This window comes from Sardina pilchardus, chromosome 10 (assembly GCF_963854185.1).
Source record: "Sardina pilchardus chromosome 10, fSarPil1.1, whole genome shotgun sequence".
NCBI classification, from domain to species: domain Eukaryota; kingdom Metazoa; phylum Chordata; class Actinopteri; order Clupeiformes; family Clupeidae; genus Sardina; species Sardina pilchardus.
In genome coordinates this window covers 3,515,364-3,534,821 of record NC_085003.1, presented here as the reverse complement: position 1 = coordinate 3,534,821, position 19,458 = coordinate 3,515,364, and the positions used below count along the sequence as shown (strand labels likewise).

Genomic DNA, 19,458 nt, shown 5'->3' with positions numbered 1-19,458 from the left:
AGTCTTTTTCTTAACCTATTTTTGGAACTGGGAAGAACATCTGCACATAGGCTATTCAGAACACATTTCTTCCCTGAAAACGCACACAGCTAGTCTGACAACTTAAACTGACTCCCCCAATGCTTCCCTTTACATGGTTGCATAAACGTTGCTTAAATGAAAATATGTTTCTTCTTCTTGACTTTTCATATGCCATCTAAGTAAATTGTATGTCAGCTGATAGATGGATGCGCGTTTTGGGCACAATGAATGGGTTTGCCCTTAGTTTAACGAGCGCGAAAGCTGAGATTGCCTTGCGCATCAGTGTTGGAACGATACTCAACAAACTGTGAGATAAACATTGTTTTTCGTGTCTGGGAGATCTCGTTGTCGTTTTTGACTGTCGGCTTCTTATGTTTATTGTTTGGACGTATGGACACTGAACTTCGAGTGGGTGTTTGTTTGTACATTATGAAGCTTTGTGTTAATTAGTATGTGTCGGGCCTTCACCTCAGCGCGTAAGTTGCGCGCTAGGTGGCCACGAACGAACTCATTGCTTAATTTGTGACAAAATACAGTGAGTAGCCTATTCATCTTTCATTTGTGTTTTTTCATTTGTTATATTATTGCATGTTTGACGTAGTTTGTAAACAGGCATTCTGCCCGTTTATCTTAAGTCAACCGAGGCCTTCGGTTGCTCATATCCGCCCGTAACCTATGTAGGCCTACGTCGTGACAGTGTGTAGATTATAATAAGAGGCAAATTGTTACACATTTAATTTTAAAAGCATAGCCTATAATAGGATGAACAAAGTGTATGGACTTGCTAAATCCAGGTAACCAGATAATTAGGCTATGTGCCACGTCAAGTGATAAGCCTACATTTAAAAGCAACTTATTTAGGCTATCGTAGACTACTGTATTCGCCCACAATAGGCTATCCTCTTAACTATTTCGAAAAGAATGAAAGAAGGCCGTAAACTAAATAGGCTATTTGGACTGAGAGAGCAGCCTACATTAGCTTTCAGACACTCAAGGTGAGGAAGTGCCCCATGCTGCATTATTGAGACGGGCTTCGTTTCGGGAAACATTCTTAAAACACAATGTGAAAGACCTCCGATGCGCACCGATAGCTATAGTTATGGGGCCGTAACTCAGGAGGATATAATTGAGCTAAGTAATCAACAACATCTGTACTTTGCAGCGTTTTTCTTTCGGGAGGGGGTCCAACATTGGGGGTGTCCCGACCCCCCCGACCCCCGTGGTTCCTACGCGCCTGCCTGCATGTACTAAAACTGCCCATGAAAGCGCACGTCTATTTTGCGCCTAAATATTTCCGCCTTGTAAAAGCAGGTGTTAAATGCGATTTGCTGTTAAATGCATCTACTGTATAAGAGAATCATTCAAAGACAACAAAATCGCTAATTAGACCACCAGTTTTGCGTCTTTGTACTACATCAAAAGCAACCTTAACTTTCGGTGGCTTTTCGAATGTTTACTTTCACTTTCACGCCATCCGCTTAAACTTTCCTACTTGTTAGATTTGATAAATCTTCCATAGCCTACGTGCACAAGTAAGCCTAGTTTGAGTAGAACTACGGCTCTAAATTATGTTCCTGCTTGTTGACATTATGCATTGTATTATTTCATGATCGCCAAACGTCGGATTCCTTTTAATGATGTCATCAGTTAACTTCATTCAACTGCGCTTCTGATTGAAGTGTCGATCAGTTGTTGTCCTTCGCAAACTGCGTTAGGGGGCGGAGAACGGCGCAGATTACCCAACGAATTTCAGGATTGGTAAATAGGACGTAAACTGAAGTATTATAGCGTGTGCTTTCTGCGTGTTGGCCTTGGCGCAAAAAACGTTACGATCGCTATTCTTAGTACATCTGGCCCTCAATGCGCTGAAACCTCTTCAACCCTCTGCTGAAACTGCAAGCGTAGATTGCTTGCTTATAAACTCGCACTGCCTAGGGACTCGTCTAGGCCTCTGTTTCTTGCGCCAGTGGTCCACAGCCACGAGTGCATTGCAACAATGAAAATTGTTTTATTGTTTAAAAAAGTGGAGGATATACATTTCCCTGACGCAGCTTGATCACTAAAGCCTAGAAAGCTACATGCCCCTAGCGGCAGGCTATGCTCTCTGAACATTTGATTGCTAAGAAGGCTGTTAAGAGTGGGTCAGCTCGATCTTACGTTTCCTTCTTAGTGAAAGATCCTCTTAAGCTAAGAGCGACTCTGGGAAACACGTTCTTCTTTCACAGCGTTCTTAAGAGCGCTCCAAAGAAGATCTTAGCGTGAAGAGCTTCTCAACGACTTTGGGAAACGCGGCCAAGTTGTGTGGGTGGGAGATGGGAGGAGGGCTTGGTGCTGATACAAGCTGAGTGTCATCGGCGCAAGCACATTGACTTGCAACTTATTTAATACAGCACCACACAAAGTACTAAGTGGTATAGCATGAGAACTGGCCCAAAGTCAGGATATCTTGACAACAAAGGGCATAGGTGTTTTTGACACTACATGAAAATGGTTGTCTCTTGGCATTCTGTTGCTATTTCTTGCCAATTTGTGGTGTACAGATGCGACCACTGAAGTAAACTCAAACCTTATTAAACTCAATGGATCCTCTGAAGAAAAGGTGGTGCTCTTATGACGTATACGTATTTAGCTGCTAGATAAGGATTGAAACCTAAACATTTACATTTATTCATGTAGCAGACGACAAAGTGACATATGTCAGCCATATTGCAAGGGCCATTGTCACCTGAGCAACTCTGAACCCACAACTTTTCAGGCTACTACATGCTAGTCCAGCTCCTTAGCCACTACACTACTACCACCCCCATATAACTAACACATGGTCAATGAAAGCACATGAGATTGCAGTTGCAGTTGATCCCTTTTGGTGCTGTGCATATTTGGTAGAAATTTGGATAGGTTGGACAATGTGGGGTATTTCCGTGGTAGTCTGGAGACAGAGACTAATTCCCTTCATCAGGGAATTAGCGCAACTGCATGAGGTTATTTTACAGTCTTCACTTTCTTTTGTTCACCTTAATCTATAGATTAATGTTAGAGAACACAGCTGGGCCTCTACTCGCGGACACTACTTGTGGTCGCGTTTAACATTAGACGCTCAAATCATCCACTGTGACATACAGTACAAGGGTGCCTGCAGGAAGGAATGCTATGGTACACACACTCATCTCATAGTTTGCAAAATAACACTTCATAGGCATGTATGATGGCCTTGAAATTTTAAGTTAGTGAATTAGCTGCATGCATGCACTGTTATTCTCTTCTGCTCAAACAAAAGGTGTGTGTCTAGTTCTGTATTACTGTAAGTTGATGTTGATAACATGTTTACTTTACAGAACTGTCATATGGTTAATGGGATAGTGTGCAGGGTTGGGAATTTATGGTAGGCCAATTTGGTGTGAATACACACACACAGGGGAAATTCTCTCTTGTTGTTGAGTAGCCTGTTGATATGCACAGTGCGTAAGGCTGTACACCTGCCTTGTGCCTGGTGCTTGCCTGGTGACATGAAAAATTGTGCCCCCTTGGAAATCGCAAGTTCCCGTTCTGTCACTGTACTCTGCAGTGGGTTCTGCTCTGACGATAACAAGTTTGACTCATCTTTGTTTGCCAAATTATAGAGAGCTAGTGTTTGTTTTGATGGCTATAGTTGATAGCATTTTTCAGTTCCAAGTCTTCTTTGAAAGATATTGAGGGATTCTAAACTCATGTTGTGTTTTTATTATGAAGAAGAATGAAGAAAATGCATTTAAATGCATTTCCATGTACTGTATATTTTCCGCCTCGTATTAACCTCATAGCTGAAGAAATTGAGCAAAAACAGTGTAAAAACCTAGGTTTATAGTCGGGAACACTCTGAAAAACAATAATACTGTAGGTAATGCATGATAATCACAGATCTACCTTGGTTATGATAAATCCAACATACTTCCTCGTATTTCAAATTTACTTTAGTGCAAGCCTTTCAGGCAATATATGTCTGTGGCTAATATTCTTATCTGTTTGAGGGACATTGAAAATATGCAATATGTGATGACATTTTTTAGATGCTCTTCAGAATTTTACATAATGAGTAAAGGATAATGTATGGTCCACTGGTCATTATTGGAAAATAAGTCCTGACAGGGCAACAGGATCCCAAAACAAATGTTTACCTGACATTTGTTGTATCTCACAGGGCTATTCCTATAATTGTTGAGACAAACCCAAGTGCAGGTGTACTAGGGCTGTGAAATTAATTAATTCATTGTGTGTATGACTTCCAACAATTATGAAAATAACATAATCGAAATATAATAATTATTTTGCTACATTCAGTTTCATAACCATACTCTCCTTTTGTCTTGAGTTGCTACCCATGTGCATTATCCTTTTATATGTATTTTTCCCTGTTGGATTATATTTAAAATTCAGTTGAAAAGTTTAAAAATCTACATTTTGAATATGGATGATAATTCCAAAATCACAGAGTAATCACGTTTAATAATCGTGATCTTAATATTGAACAAAATTATTGTGATTTTTGCCATAATCGAGCATCCCTTAGGTGTACAAGAGTACAGGTTCACAGGTGTGTGTGTGTGTGTGTGTGTGTGTGTGTGTGTATGGGTGTGGGTGTGTGTGTGTGGGTGTTTGTGTGTTTGTGTGTGCACATTTGTATGTGTGTGTGTGTGCTTATAGTTATTGCCCCACCAAAGAAACGTTTGTGCCTCTGGAATAAATATAGGACTTTGAGGAGTGTGGACATCTGGCATCCAGGTGCAAATGACTTCTCTTTTCCCCCATCCCTATTATTCATTTACCTTCTTATCAATTTTACACCTGTACGATCCTTCTTGGAAGTCCATAAACACTGGTCAGCAAAACAAAAATTCTTGCCCTACAGGAAAATCTAAGAACCAGATGTATCACGTTTTAGTATATGGGTATTTGTTAAATATGTTTTTAGGAATAGCATCAGCTTATCTGGATCTTGTCACATTTTATAGGGGGCACTGCCATAAAACAGCTAAACTGTGCAATGTCTGTTCTTGACATCTGTGTTGTGGGTAGCCATATGTGTGCTAGTGGCCCTATAATAACAGAATGATAGCTTAATAAAAAAAATACAGAAAACGTTCAAGAATGCAGTATGTGCATGTTATCACACCTACGATATTGCAAACATGGGAAATAGCCATTTTAGTTGATCTTAAGAGGCAGTCATTTATTTGAGCTTTTTATTCTTCAGAATCTAGTGTGTATCCCTCTCCCTTGACACTTTCTTAATAAAGAATTGCTATGGTTCCGCTGACCCTTTCCTGGAAAGAAAGAGAACCTGATAGATGGACAGGCAGATTTATGGATTTGGAAGTGTTTGAGGAGGTTGGGGTAGGTAAATATTCAATTACATTGTCACAGCTGGCTTCTTGATGACCTGCTGTCCTGGAGTCAATCCAATGATTTTATAGGATTTACTGTGAAGGACTAGTCTGGCTGTCACCATACTAATCCTTTAAGAGCATAATCAATGGGCATAGTTCAAATGATTCTGTGAGCTTGGATAGTCCTTCAACCAATCAGACCATCGATCAGGATGCGTCTTTTGGATAAGCTAGTTAGTGATGGACCCAAAGGTTGTGGACAAGAAGCAAGGGAGATATGTGCAGGTGTCCAGCCTGAGCTGCCGAGCGAAATCCAAATTCGCCGGCAGGTCAAGCAGGGTTCACCCAGCCTAGTGATGGACTGGAACACATCTCTTTATGAAGATATTGGTTTGCGTAGGCCCTGTATACACATACCCGAGTATTTCTATGCATTTTACTATTCTGTCCACACACAAATAGTGTTTTAGCTCACTCAAACAAACAAAGGGAAGATTTGTTGAAATCCTAGTTTCTGTGTATATTAAATTAGATTCAACTTTATTGTCATTATGCAGAGTACAAAGACAAGGAAAAGCAGTGTGCGTATTACCAGAAGTGCAGAAAAGACCGTATATAGATGTATAGATCATATAGCCAGATACATACAGTATGTACAGCTATGTGCACTGTGGTAACAGTACCATTGTAGTGCAGAAACAGTAACATTATAAGAGTAGTCAGAATAAGTGTATGTGCAGGGCAAATAGAATGAAGAATGTAGAATATGGCTATGTATAAGTGTAATTACAGTATGTACATATTTAGATAAATAGAACACTATGGGGGGGACAGGGTAGTGCCGTGGCGGGGGGTTCTGTTGAGGGGCAAAAATGTCCGCAAAGTCGTTACTGGGCCATTTGTGTAAAGGAAACACGAAAAACGTGCTGATTTGCATAAAAATTAAAGGAACCGTATGTAGGAAATGTATTTCAATTAATCATAAAATGGCCCTGATATGTCACTAGACATTTAGAAATCATGCTAATTTCAAATACTTATATCACTGACAACAGTAGTCCGGCCAAGATATTTTCATTTAAAAGTGAAGTTGCAGCCCTCAACTGATGTTGATGTTGTTATGTTGTGTTTTGGTTTGATGCGCCGCCCTACACTTATCTACGAATCACGAAGTCAGTAGTATTTTGCCATCCGGGTTGCCAGCTATGCTAGTTACCACCATAGACAGCTGCAGCTACAAACGTGTTGGATAAAAAATGTCTACCGTTATGGAACCTAAAAGACCTTGTTATGAATCCGAAATACGTCTAAATAAAACAAGGATTTAGGAGATTGAGACGGCTGAAAACGGAGAAGAATGTGAAGACATACGTCAGTGTTGTTAATTTGCTCCTGGACAAGTAAAGATTCATCAGTTTGGCTAACTTACTTGTAGGCTACTGTAAATGGACATTTTAAATAGCCTATTCATGACAGTTGAACAAATTATGCAAGTTCGTGCAAAGTAACGTTATGTTGGCCATATGGAGGAGGTGGGTCATTGAATTGAAAAGGTAAGGAATTGTTTGGGAAATAAAAGCAGCTAGTAGTCATTGCTAACGTTAGCAATGCATTATCAGAGTGAGTTCGTTTCTCTGTCATTATGCTGAGGAAAACAGCACTTGCCATTGAAAGCTAGCAGCCTACGTTCCTGCTGCAGCTAGCTGGCAACCGTGACTCAGAGGGGAGGGGGAGGCGATTCACCGCTCTACAGTATTTTGAAAGTAATTGCAGTACTCGTTTTGGCCAGAATCCTACATACGGTTCCTTTAATGAAAGCTTATAAATTCTTTTTTTTAGAAAAAACTGTTATTTTGTATAACAGTAACCATCTCAGTGTGACATACTTCCAATGAGTGTCAGTCTGAAGATGCTTGAAGTTCCTAACGTCAAACCAGGCTTGTGCAAAATTCAGAATTGAACTGAGAATGATTCCTAAATTCCAATTCAATTCTTGAGTTTAAATTTAGTTTTGAATTGTCATAAACTGAATTCCACTACCTGTCATTACAATTCAAATTCAAATTCCTGTGGGGGGGGGGGGGGGGGGGGGGGCAATTCAAATTCCAATTCATGAGTTGAATGGAGGAGTGCGTAAGTGAAAATGTTGCGTTGTCCTGGCAATGCAATTTCCAGTTCTAACCAAACAAACTGCATAAGGCATTTTCTATTGCCTCACCGTGTTGTTTCTTTCAAAATGAAAATAAATTCATTTTAAGTGGTGAAAATAACTATCATATCGTGGCGTTTATGTATTCTTCTGGTGTACTAAAAGGAAAGGTTCACGCATGAAACACAAATTTTATAATGTAACGGCAAGCTGGGCTACTCTATGATTACATAAAGTTAGCTAATGTCAACCGATAAAGTTAGCTAATGTCAACTCGTACATTAATTCAAGCAAAAACGTGCCTTTTTCTGTAAAACAATCATCTGGCATATAAGTAATAGGATTTCACGTTTGATTTGGTTTATTTAGAACAGAAATTCAGTTGTTACGGAAACGTGACATCATACTTACGCACTCAGCCTGTGTCAAACGGTTCTGGGTATTATTTTCGAACATTGCAGGCTCTGCAACAACTGCAGTCAGACCTGCCTACCTCAGAGTAAGAGGTTGATTTGATTGGCTCTGTCAGGTGTCAACCAAACTGAATCCAAATATGATTTCAGTGGTAAAAAATTAAAGTTGGTAATAGTACAGGAGAATAGCAATAATAAACCAGAATGTCAATTCAAATATAAAATATATACAAACCATATTGCATAAGAAACGCTGAATAAACCAAGTGCATTTTAAGATAAAACATCTGCTCCACATTCAATATTACTAGACTAGGCTACAGACTAGGACTGAACAGAGATCGCAAAAGTTTCAGGAAGTATAGTACAGCCGATTGTGGTTCTCTTTTCACATTGAATTCTGTCAAATGAAAAAAACAGTTGTGCAATCAGCTTACTGAAGTTGATTTTCACTTTGTGTAACTTGTGTAGACTGTTTGCAGACTGTATTTGAATAGTAGTATAGTTTGTTATTTACTGAGTGAATAAGTTAGAATTCAGTGATCCATCGTTTGAGGATATGGACTTTAGATTGGTTGTGAAGTAGTGCCTTCAGAGGGGATGTAGAGTTTAGTTTTACAAGGATTTACAAGAGTAAAGGATTGGGTCACTTGAGAGGTGTATTTTTGCAATGTGATGCTCATATTATGTACCGCCATGTGGTACATCTAGTTTGGGTGTATTTAATATAGAGTGTGGAGATTTCACTCTTAAATAATGGCCTGGGTAGTGTTGCCCACTCTTGTTGCACATCACGTTGTTGCTTTTCATAGTGTAATGAAGTTCATAGGAATAACACAGTGATAATTCAGTTTTGGGGTTTCATGGAAATAGCACAGAAATAAAATAGAATTATGTTAGCCACATGGTTTACATACCCAACAAAACTAAACAGGTGTGAGGTAAGAGTAAACTGTTCTGACTAGGTCCAAAAGATTTAAAATAAGTGCTATGAACAACTGGGGCCTAAAACAGATGCCATTCCAGTGGTATGAGAGCACAGAACAATGGAGCTCTGTTTCATTACATCTCCCTGCTTAGACCTGGCTACATTGATTATTTGTTTTGTGACAAACATTACCGTTTAATTTAGAAGTTTTTGTAATGATTGTAACTGAAACATTGCATGAGATTAAAAACTTTGAAGGGGAGTTGTAGCCATGTGTGAGTAGTGAGCCATTTTCACAAAAACGTAAAATTGCCACTAGTCAGCATTGGAATACACAGCGAAGTGTTTTTGTGAATGTGCTCCGTGCTTGTAAAGTGGGGTGTATTATGGCACCAACTTGGATGCCCAACCTACACGTGTATGTGATAACATGTTCTTTTGAATTGCTGTTTTCTTTGCATGTCCCTTCATGCCAGGTGTGTTGCAATATGGGTTCCTCCCCCTTTATGCCCCTCCTAGCTCATGCATCTCTTTCAAGCATTTATTTGCCTCTGCTTCTGCACGCTGGTTTGTGTTTGTTAAATTCTTTCATCTGTCTTCTATCTGAGTGCTGATATGAGTATGAACAGGCAAACAGAGCTGTGCAAACTTGTCACGCTGAGTCTTAGACAAGGCCATGGTGTGTGTACTTGAGACTGTTGACCTTTTTACTTTTAACCACAGATAGGTGTAATGGAGAACAAATGTACAATTTTATTGCTTCTTCTATTCATCTTTTAATGAAAAGTCACATAGCAGCAGACCTGTATTTTACTTTTTGTGTGTGTAACAAAGGTTTTAGGTAGATTTGTAGATGTCAGATACCCAGCCACAGAGGTTATTGATGCCTACTTTGAAGTAGCTATCGAATTGGAAAGGTTGATAACTTTGCAGTAAGGAAGGTTATTAACCTTCAATATGTTTGGAGACAAAATGAGGGCAGTGCAGCACAGGCGGATCTCCTGTGGTATCAGCTCCTGTGATGAATAGAGCTCTCAGCTACACTGGGAAAAGATAAGTGCTCCATTTGTAAATGGATTTGGGGAGCTTCTAGTTGCAGTATAATAGGCTACTTGATTATCTACTTGGAATTGTCTGTTTTCTTTAATTGGATTAACTGGGAATGCACATAATTGTTGAAATAAATTATTTCAGTGCTTCTTCCATATAAAAGCAAAGCACACTCTTGACTGTTGTAGAGTTGTAACTGACGTCAGAATGTAACTCCCAGGAAAATGCTTGGAGCTAGTTGATAAACTTTACAATGTACATTTTTGCCATAGCTGAATTATAGCGTTCTGTCCCTGTCTTTGTCGCAGTGGCATTCCATAAGTTTGCTTTCTGGAACCTTTCATTGGAAGGCCAGGAGGAAATATATTTTTATCTTGTACTACCACAGAGAACAAAATCAGAATAGAAAATTACGGAGGAATTTCTAATGCACCGAATGTGTTAAATGTGCACATTTTGCCTTGAAATAATGGCTTCAAACTCATTTTGGTAAAACACAGACTTAATATAGGCAGAATTATAGTGTTGCTGATTGATGCCTGCCTAGAACAGCTGGACATTGCACTATATTACTCTAACCAGGAAAACAACATAACCTTGCACTATGTGACTCTGACCAGGAAAACAACATAATGTTGCACTATGTTACTCTAGCCAGGAAGACAACAACGTTGCACTATGTTACTCTAACCAGGAAAAGAGCATAACATTGCACTATAGTACTAGCCTGGGTGTTCCCATCCTGCCTTGCACGGTGATTTCATTCACGCTGCTAAGGCAGTCTGGAAACTACCGCCCTAATTTTATCACAGAACAGGGGGGAAAGCAAGACCATGATGAGCTAAGCACAGACGCATTTGATAGCCCAATGAACAGATATGGGCATTTTTTAAAATACGAGAAAATGATCGTCTGGTTGCCAGACCACGTATCATTTGAGAAGTGGTAGTTGCTACCCAAGCTACTATATTACTCTAACCAGGAACATGACTCATTTCATTGAGTTCTTTAAATTCATTAAATTGAGTAGCCTGGCCCCAGCCGTGGCGCGACTGGCTGGGGCACCTGCACCGCACGCCGGCGACCCGGGTTCGATTCCCGCCCCGTGGTCCTTTCCGGATCCCACCCCAACGCTCTCTCCCACTCACTTCCTGTCTCTCTCAACTGTCCTATCATTAAAGGCATAAAAGCCAAAAAAATATACTTAAAAAAAAATAAAAAATTGAGTAGCCTACCCCCTTAATGGTATACAGGTACGTACCCCTGCTAAATGGGTACCCTGTATGTTGAAAATTGATGACAAGGGAATTCCCACATTGTGTGATTTGAAAAGGACTGTAAGCTTTTTGCAAAGCTTGTCATATAAGCCATTTCTGTCGGCCCCTAAACTATGCCAATACAGCGAAAAAAGGAAGACCTTGTGAAGACTTTGTTAAATCATACAACAAAAAATTACTAGACTACACTGTCACAGAGAAGCCTAATAGGTGAAAACAGACCATCGTCTTGCTGGAGAACATGTAGGGGATGGGTACATATATAATGTATATGGCAGGGGTAATTGCAAAGTTGTGGCAGTGTTTTTCTGATGAAAAATTCTCTAATGGAGTTCCTCAATATGTGTCTCAAAGACATGGAAATTAGATTTGATTAGATCCAATTAGATTTAACTTTGCTGTCATTGTGCAGAGTACAAGTACAAAGACAACAAAATGCAGTTTGTGTCTGACCCAGGGATGATTCTGGGATCAGACCTTTAGGACCTTTACTGCACTAGGGCTGAGGACCCCCTAGAGGGGCACGGGGGCATGCTCCCCCATAAGAAAACGTATTGATTATTAAATGTATAGATCAGGTACACTTTGAAAAAAAATTATTGATAGAATTGTTTTTATCTATGGATAGAAATATTGGTGCTGTAGCCTAAACTATTTTGCACTTCAGAATTTTAACCATGCACAGACAGGGGGATAGTTATGATGATACTGCAATAAGTTTACAACCACAAAACATATTTGCTGAATTTCACAGTTCAGAAATGGTAAAAAATAGTGTACATTTTAGCACTCCATGGAATTATGCAGTAGTGGTCACCTGTATTGTTCAGTAGTTAATCTGTTATCTAATGGTGTTAGACACTAAACATCGTGGTTATGTAGGTGTGTTATTATATCCCCCAGTAAATAGCCTCTGTCATCAGCAACTGTAGTATGACTGCCATTGTATAAAAATAGCAAATAGCTAGGTTGATGCACAAGAGGATAGGCCTAACATTGAATCATTGACCTCAATGTCCAGCTCATATCAGGTGCTTTCTAATAGTCTATTTAATTGGTCTAATCATATTGGCTTATTAATGACATGCTGGGACATGCTACGTAGTTCTGTCTTTAGATTCTGAAATGGACAGTAAGAGTATAGGCATTAACTTACTCAGGGAGTTGTACCCATAAACATGTATTCTAAAGTGATGTAAATGCTAAGATTTTTTATTTATTGGTCCAGTTTCAGTTTTTTATTTAGTTCTAAATGTAGTGTTCATCAGGATAGACTTTGCATACAACGCAAAAGATTATTGGGATTCTTGTGTGACATGCTGCATGTAGTTGGCTTCCTCTCCACCAGAGCATGGCTGTCAATGGGTGGTGATAACATTTGCCCATATAGATTCCCCTCCTCAGTGTTGTGCCAAAGGCCACATAGCTATACAATACCGTGATGGATTCCAGTAATCCTATCACCTCGAAAGGCATTCACAGTTAAGTGTTGATGCATTTTAGGCGCCTGACATCCTCAGGAGGATATATTACTGCATAACTCTATTAGCCAGAGGTGGGTAATCAAGTGAAAATGAGAATTGGCAAAGACTTTTCAAAGGTTCTCTAAGCATACTGTAACATTAGTCATGACCATATACAGTATATTGAGCCCATAAGGACAAATTTACTTTCTTATAAGTGTTTGAGGATAGCGGACACCAGCTGATAGTTCCATAGGTTTTTGTTGAACGAATCAAACAGCATTTAAAGTAAAAGGATCAAATGGAAATGGAAGTGTTTCAGTCAATGAATACTGTATGCATAAGCAAATCAAATAAAATCATAAGACTGGATGTTGCAATACTGTGACTTAGGCCTATATCTTAAATGAACAAATTTGACTTTGTCACCCTCATTTCAGTGTGTGAAAACGTTGCCTGTAATCAACCAGTAACCAAAATTCAATACACCCCCCTTCACTGGGGTCCCACATATATTGTCAAAGCCCTACCTGTTTAGCCAACTGCGAAAATTACCAGTGTTATGTTTGTTCCTGGCTTGCCTTACAGAATGAGAGCAGACTAGTCGTAGACTGACCTAATTTATTGATGTTTCTCTATTGTTCCCTAACTTCAAAGATCCCCTTCTCAGATGCCCTGAAACAAAGTTGTTAGTGTCACACTCTGACTGACTCTGATCTTACTCATCATGAGCAATGGTACTGTGAGAAATTACAGGGTTGGCTTTACAAAGAGTTACTTCTTGTATTGCCAAGTGCCTTAGACTAAAACCTACTTTTACACAACCTAGTGACATGATATTATTTGCATTTGTGAACACTTCACTTTGTTTGTCTGGACCTCTCAACCATACAGTGTAACATTATACTGTATAAAATGTGATGCCAAATTGAAGCCCACTTTTAATGATTAACCTCTTGCTTTTTAAGTCATGGGGTTAGAGTTGAGTTTCTTTAATAATTGATGACTATTAGCCTAGACTTTCATGGCTGGATCATGACCCAGTGAGTTTGACCAAACTACAGCCCTGCTAGGAATTTAGTATGGTTGGTAATTTAAGGTTTTACAGGCGTTGCGGTCATAAGGCATAGTCACACCCATTACGTGCTCTTCTAGGTTTTCACCTGTTCACCAGAAAGAAACAGAAGCAGATACATCCAACACAAAAGGACAAGAATAAGTCAATTTTGCTTACATGGTGAATGATAAATTGTGTGATTGTCCTGGCCTGGATTAATGTTGAATAGTGTTTTTCAGTATCCGTATCCCTCTTTTGCCATATTACAAAATTAATCTACCTTTTGGTTTGATAGAATTTGGACTGGATCTTGAATTAAAACTACATCACATAGATCAGTGCTGTTTGTCTTTAGGTCAATGTTTTGAAATACTTGAGATTCTCTAACAGTAAAAACAATATGCTACAGTTAGGCCCTACTGCGTGGTCAGTCTTATTTCAGTATACTGTTTAACACTCGAAAAAGGTCTTCAATATTGTGATAATGTTTTCAGACTTCCTCAGATGACTCTTACGCCTGTGGAAAACATGAAGGTGGCTTTCGACTGGAGATAACAACTCCCATCACAAGGCTGGATTACTTTAATGGCCAGTTCAGCAACATCCTTATCACCTCTATTGCCGTATACCCCCTGCAGAATCACACAGTGGCTAGTTTGGGAACTAGTGATGGAAGAGTTATCCAGGTGGGTATTATTTGGTGTATTAGGGCAATTAAGAGCCAACATGATCTCCTTTTTGTGTTATATGTGAACTGTCATTCCTGTTAAATAGCATGTTTGCTCTCATTTTGATGTGGTTGATATGATTTATATATATATATATATATATATATATATATATATATATATAATACAAATAATTAATTAGATCTATGTTATTCAAAGCTAGATAGCCTATATGTTTTGTGTGATACTGTGTGAGAATGTGAGAAGGCAGGCTGGAAAATGTAGGGTATTTCCTGTTTGCCCTGACCCCACTCACTGGACTAGTGCTATTGTTTACTGGTCACCTGGACTTTTTTTCAGAATAGCCACTGCCCCTCTCCTAGACTGTGCTCTCAAGAGTTGACAATTGTTATATTATTAATTATGTTGACTGTTGAAAAGTAATTGTGTTTTCATTCATTTGCAGCTGCCATTAACTTGAAGCAGGAATTTAGCTTTGTCACTTTGTCATTACATATTTTCCCAATAGTAAGTTCATGACTGTCAGTACTGAAGAAGTGTGAAAAGGGAGGGATGCAGAAAAAGGGTAACAGCTGCACGGAAGAGGTTTTTTGGAGAGTGAAGTGGTGCGTTAATTGTGTGTGTAGAGCTCCACTGGCATATCCTCACGTCAAATTTTCTTGGAACTGTCGCAGCTGTTGCTGTTTTTTATGCACTTTCCCTCCCCATTGTCTTTGTGCAAATGCCTAGGAAGAATCCAGCTTTGGGTCAGCTGTCACAAGTTAAAGGCTACAGTGGGCCCCACTCGAGATCCGTTTAAAACACAGAATATGCAGACAGAAATAGGAATGAGGTGTCAATACATTCTTGTACATAATGACAGTGAGATTGCTATAAATGATCACAAACCCTAGTAACTTACTTATTTTAATATTCAGTGTAATATAAAGTGCAGAGTTGACACAGAAATGCTGTTTCTGAACAGAAGCTAGCTTTCCGACAGTGTACTTAATGGTACAGTGCACCAAACAGTAGTTCCCTATATTGATAGAAGACAGTACATGTTTTGTCACTCATGGAAGCATGACTTGAAAATGATCAAGAACACAAATGTGTGTTCATGCATTGAAAATAAAAGCCATGAAAGTGTTTGTAAAAATGTTGCGTGAGGGCTGGGGGTTGATTAGGGTAGTTGGCTTTATTAAAAAGTGTTGGGGTAACTAAGGAAACCCTAGACACATTGTCAGGATTATGCTTTTGTGCCACACTGGCTCCTATGGCTATAATTGCAGTGCAGTGACAGATGATGAATGTCAGTCCAGGTGTGTGAAAATGGCCAGTGCCCCAACACCTTCCAACATGCCAGATAGTCTTTGTGTCTTTTCAGGCCTGCAGCAACGTCTTTTGTCTTCCCCTTTACCCTGCCTTCTTACAGCAGTCACAGTTGCCCTTGAAAGACTTGTTGATAGAGCTCAAATAGTAGGATTACACTGCTGAGTGATTGTGGGCATCTATGCTTGAATTGGTTTTACTTTCAAATAGCGATCAAATGAAAAAGGTAGGCTATATACAGTATCATATACAAGTATTTCAAGATTTGTACATGGTTGAAGAAGTACAAATGTAGCAGGGTTCAGGGATTCTCCTTAGGAAGCAGGAATGACAAATGTTCAGTTCTACACAATAAAATCTTGTAATTACGTTTAGGCCGTAAGATGCATTTTGTTTGTCTGTCTGTGTGTGCAGAGAGTGGTTTCCCGAACCAAAGATGTCATGCCACATGTTGACTTCGGCTTAGATAAGCACCCTGTCTCTCCAAGAGTGGCTCTTCAGTCTCAAAAGCAGTTGGATGGTTCATTATTTGTAATCACAGGAAACAAGGTAAATGGCTCTTAACATTGTTTCAGTGTTCTGCATTTATGTTATTAGGACAGGATATCTAAGTGATATGGTCAGACTAAACAAGATACGTACTTAAACATCTTTTGTGTGAATTTTTCCACCAATTAAAAATCCTTACTGCATGCTTTTCAGGTGCAAATATATCTATAAGCGATACATTCTAAGATCCATGATATGTTGTTATCCAGAAATGCACTCACATATGGTGTTGACAAAACTTTAGATTGTTGATCTAATACATCAAATTGTCATTGTTGCCATCTCTTTCATAACACTCCAGAACCAGCTGATTAAGACTAAAGAAGTCCAGTTAGTGATCTGCCTAGTTGTGAGACCTTAGTAACAGGTCCCTGGCAACACAGTGCTTAGACGGCTGGCGTGCTTGGATGTATCCATTCGAACATTATTCAGGGTATTGTTACTCAATTGTAACAACTTGTTATTCAGTACTATTGAAAGTAAATAAATGAGTGGAAGACTTTGTTTTGTCACTTTTGTCAACTTCAGTTACTAGGCGCGTACAGATGCACAGTCTGTTTTTTGGTGGAATCCTGCTGTTGCATACACAGTCCTTCTGAATGAAAATATATCAACTAAAGCCTGCCTTACACTGACAGACTTTGACAAGATTTGGGAAAGATTCTTGAAAGATTGTAGTCTTTTAACTAATGTCCCTCATTCAAGCTTTACTCAAAAGACTACAATCTTTCAAGAATCTTTCCCAAATCTTGTCAAAGTCTATCAGTGTAAGGCAGAGGCTTAAGCCGTGGAGACAGTATTTTTTGTTGATCCAAAACTACAGAGCTAGCACCGGCAAAAGCTAGAGCCCAAAATTGCAAACAGTGGATTAGCTAGGGGTGGTGAGCTAAACGCTTTCAAAATTTTATATTTTAACCAGTAATATTGCTCAAAACAGCACCAAACCTCGTCAGTAGCTTGCGCTGGGCTCCTACGCATAAAACGAAGCACCAACCATGTAGTTCGATGCGATGTAGTTCCCAGAGTTTATTGCAGAAGACTGTTAAGAACACTTTCAGTACTAACTGGATTTCCAAATGAAAGTTATGATCCACATCCCATAATTGCCATATATGGATTTTACTTCGAGAAGAGCTGCCGGTGCTAGCTCTGTAATGCTGGATCAACCAAAAATACTGTCTCCACGACTTAGTTGATGTATTTTCATTTCTCTTTAACAAGCACAAGAACAACCCTTTTGAACTATGTGCCTGGCATCTGATCACTTAATCCACTGTTAAATATCGTCACCTTCCTAAAATAATAAAAAATAAGTCATTTTTTCAGGTTTCTCAGAAAACACAAAAAACTGAACCAATAATTGAATATATGATGTTTATTTATAATGACACTCAAAAAGGTTATGACAGAATATGACTTTACTTATAACAATGTTTGTCAAATATGTAAAATAACAGAAATAAATGACTTAGGTAATTATTTGAACATGTCTTTGTAACTTAAGAGATTTGAAATGTTCAACTAAACATCATTCTGAAGAGGCATGTGCATCTCCTTACTTCTCTCTCTCTAGTTCTTCTTAAGTCTATTGCCCAAGACTCATTGGGCCCTATTATGCAGGCCGTGCAGTGAGCTTTTGCGACTTGCGCAACCTATCATTGCTATTCTCTGCGAGTGCATCCTTAATTTTTCCGGCGCAAATGTACGTTCTCTAGATAGGAGCTGATATCGCGCCCTAACGGGCGTGTCTGGTGTGGTCAGGTGTGGTCCGGCGCAAAGCTCGCCAGTCTCTAATATTTGGATGCAGAAAGTAAGTAGGCCATTGACCAGGAAAAACCTAGTCTGGAATCATTCGTGCATAGCTGAAAGGCTATTTTATGAGCGCTTGATGCTTGGGGATATGGAAGAGTGCACAGTGCGCGCACACACCCTACTTCTTTCATCAGCAGGAGCGTGCAGCAGCATATGAAAAAGGAAATCTTTATGGAGTCCCTCTTGATATGAAATATACATTTACATCACATACATTAAAAAATGATTATTTTACTAAATTATACAACATTCCCAAAACGTTGTGAATTGCAGTAATCACTGATAATTAATGACAGGTAAAACTGACTCGCTATGACCGATAGTGGCCGACGCATATGTATAAAAACATCTTTCAAGATTGGGTGTCAAGAATAAGGAAACTAAACACTGATATTAGGCTACACCGCCACAACATCATGTAAGTTCAAGCTTAAATATTGTTTCTGGAGTCCATTTGCTGCGCCCTTGCGGCACTTCAGCAGCCTGGGCTGTGCGGTCACGGCCCCTTACGCGCTGTTTCCCAAATATGAACAAAGTAGCACGCACAAAACTATTCGGAAGTCGCAACCAAGCCTATATTTGCAATGATCTACAGGAGTAAATTAACAACCCCTTCGTGTAATAGGCTAATAATTATTTTTACTGTACGGTAAATTATAACCCCTGATATCAAAAGCCCTCAACAATAAAATAGGCTATCTTGAAAATATGTTGCCTTTTGGGTCCTCCTCACATGGAAGATAACTTTCAGTTTCAGTGCGCATGTAGCCTTGTGAGAGAAAGTAGAGGAGCGTTCAAATCCGACAGACAACACATTTACAGGGCTTGTCATTATGGTAGCCTAGAAGCTACCATGGCAAGTTCGGGTAGTTATGTGCATAAATGAAATCGACTGGATTTGGTGAGTAGGCCTAGCCTATTCAAGTCATATGTTTTTCTCCTGACATTGGATATGAGGTATGAATGAAATTATTTCCAGATTCCACTCTGATGTAGGCTACAGTATAGGTAGCTTGCCTACTAGTCTGCCAAGTTCAAGAACAAGCACTAAGCCGCTAGAACTTATCATTTCCCGGTAATGATAAGTGTCCCACTCCGGCCCTGCCTGACACCCAGGTAAATCCGCCATGATAATACCAACAGGCCATGGAACAATGCGACAGGCTTTTAAAGGGAATGAGAGTGTGAAATTGAATTGGTTTATTGCATGCTACGCCCAAAAGACACCCACGACTAATTAGCTAAATTAAGACAACCCCTTTTGACTGTCCGCCGAGCGCAATGTTCGCTTTTCACGCAGTCATTATAGCCTTTTGCACTAGGACCGCCCCCAAAAGAAACTTGCGCGTTTGACTTGCGACAATGCGCATTTGATC

The 19,458-nt window shown here is 39.4% G+C and overlaps 1 protein-coding gene across 3 annotated transcripts in view; it reads left to right on the top strand.

Moving 5' to 3' along the window:
- Positions 1–19,458, top strand: part of met (MET proto-oncogene, receptor tyrosine kinase) — a 61,288-nt gene that overhangs the window by 11,814 nt on the left and 30,016 nt on the right. For all 3 annotated transcript variants that reach the window (XM_062546597.1, XM_062546595.1, XM_062546596.1), the window contains 2 exons: positions 14,216–14,407; positions 16,136–16,270. In XM_062546597.1, the coding sequence (XP_062402581.1) occupies positions 14,216–14,407; positions 16,136–16,270 (327 nt within the window). The remainder of the gene's footprint in view (positions 1–14,215; positions 14,408–16,135; positions 16,271–19,458) is intronic.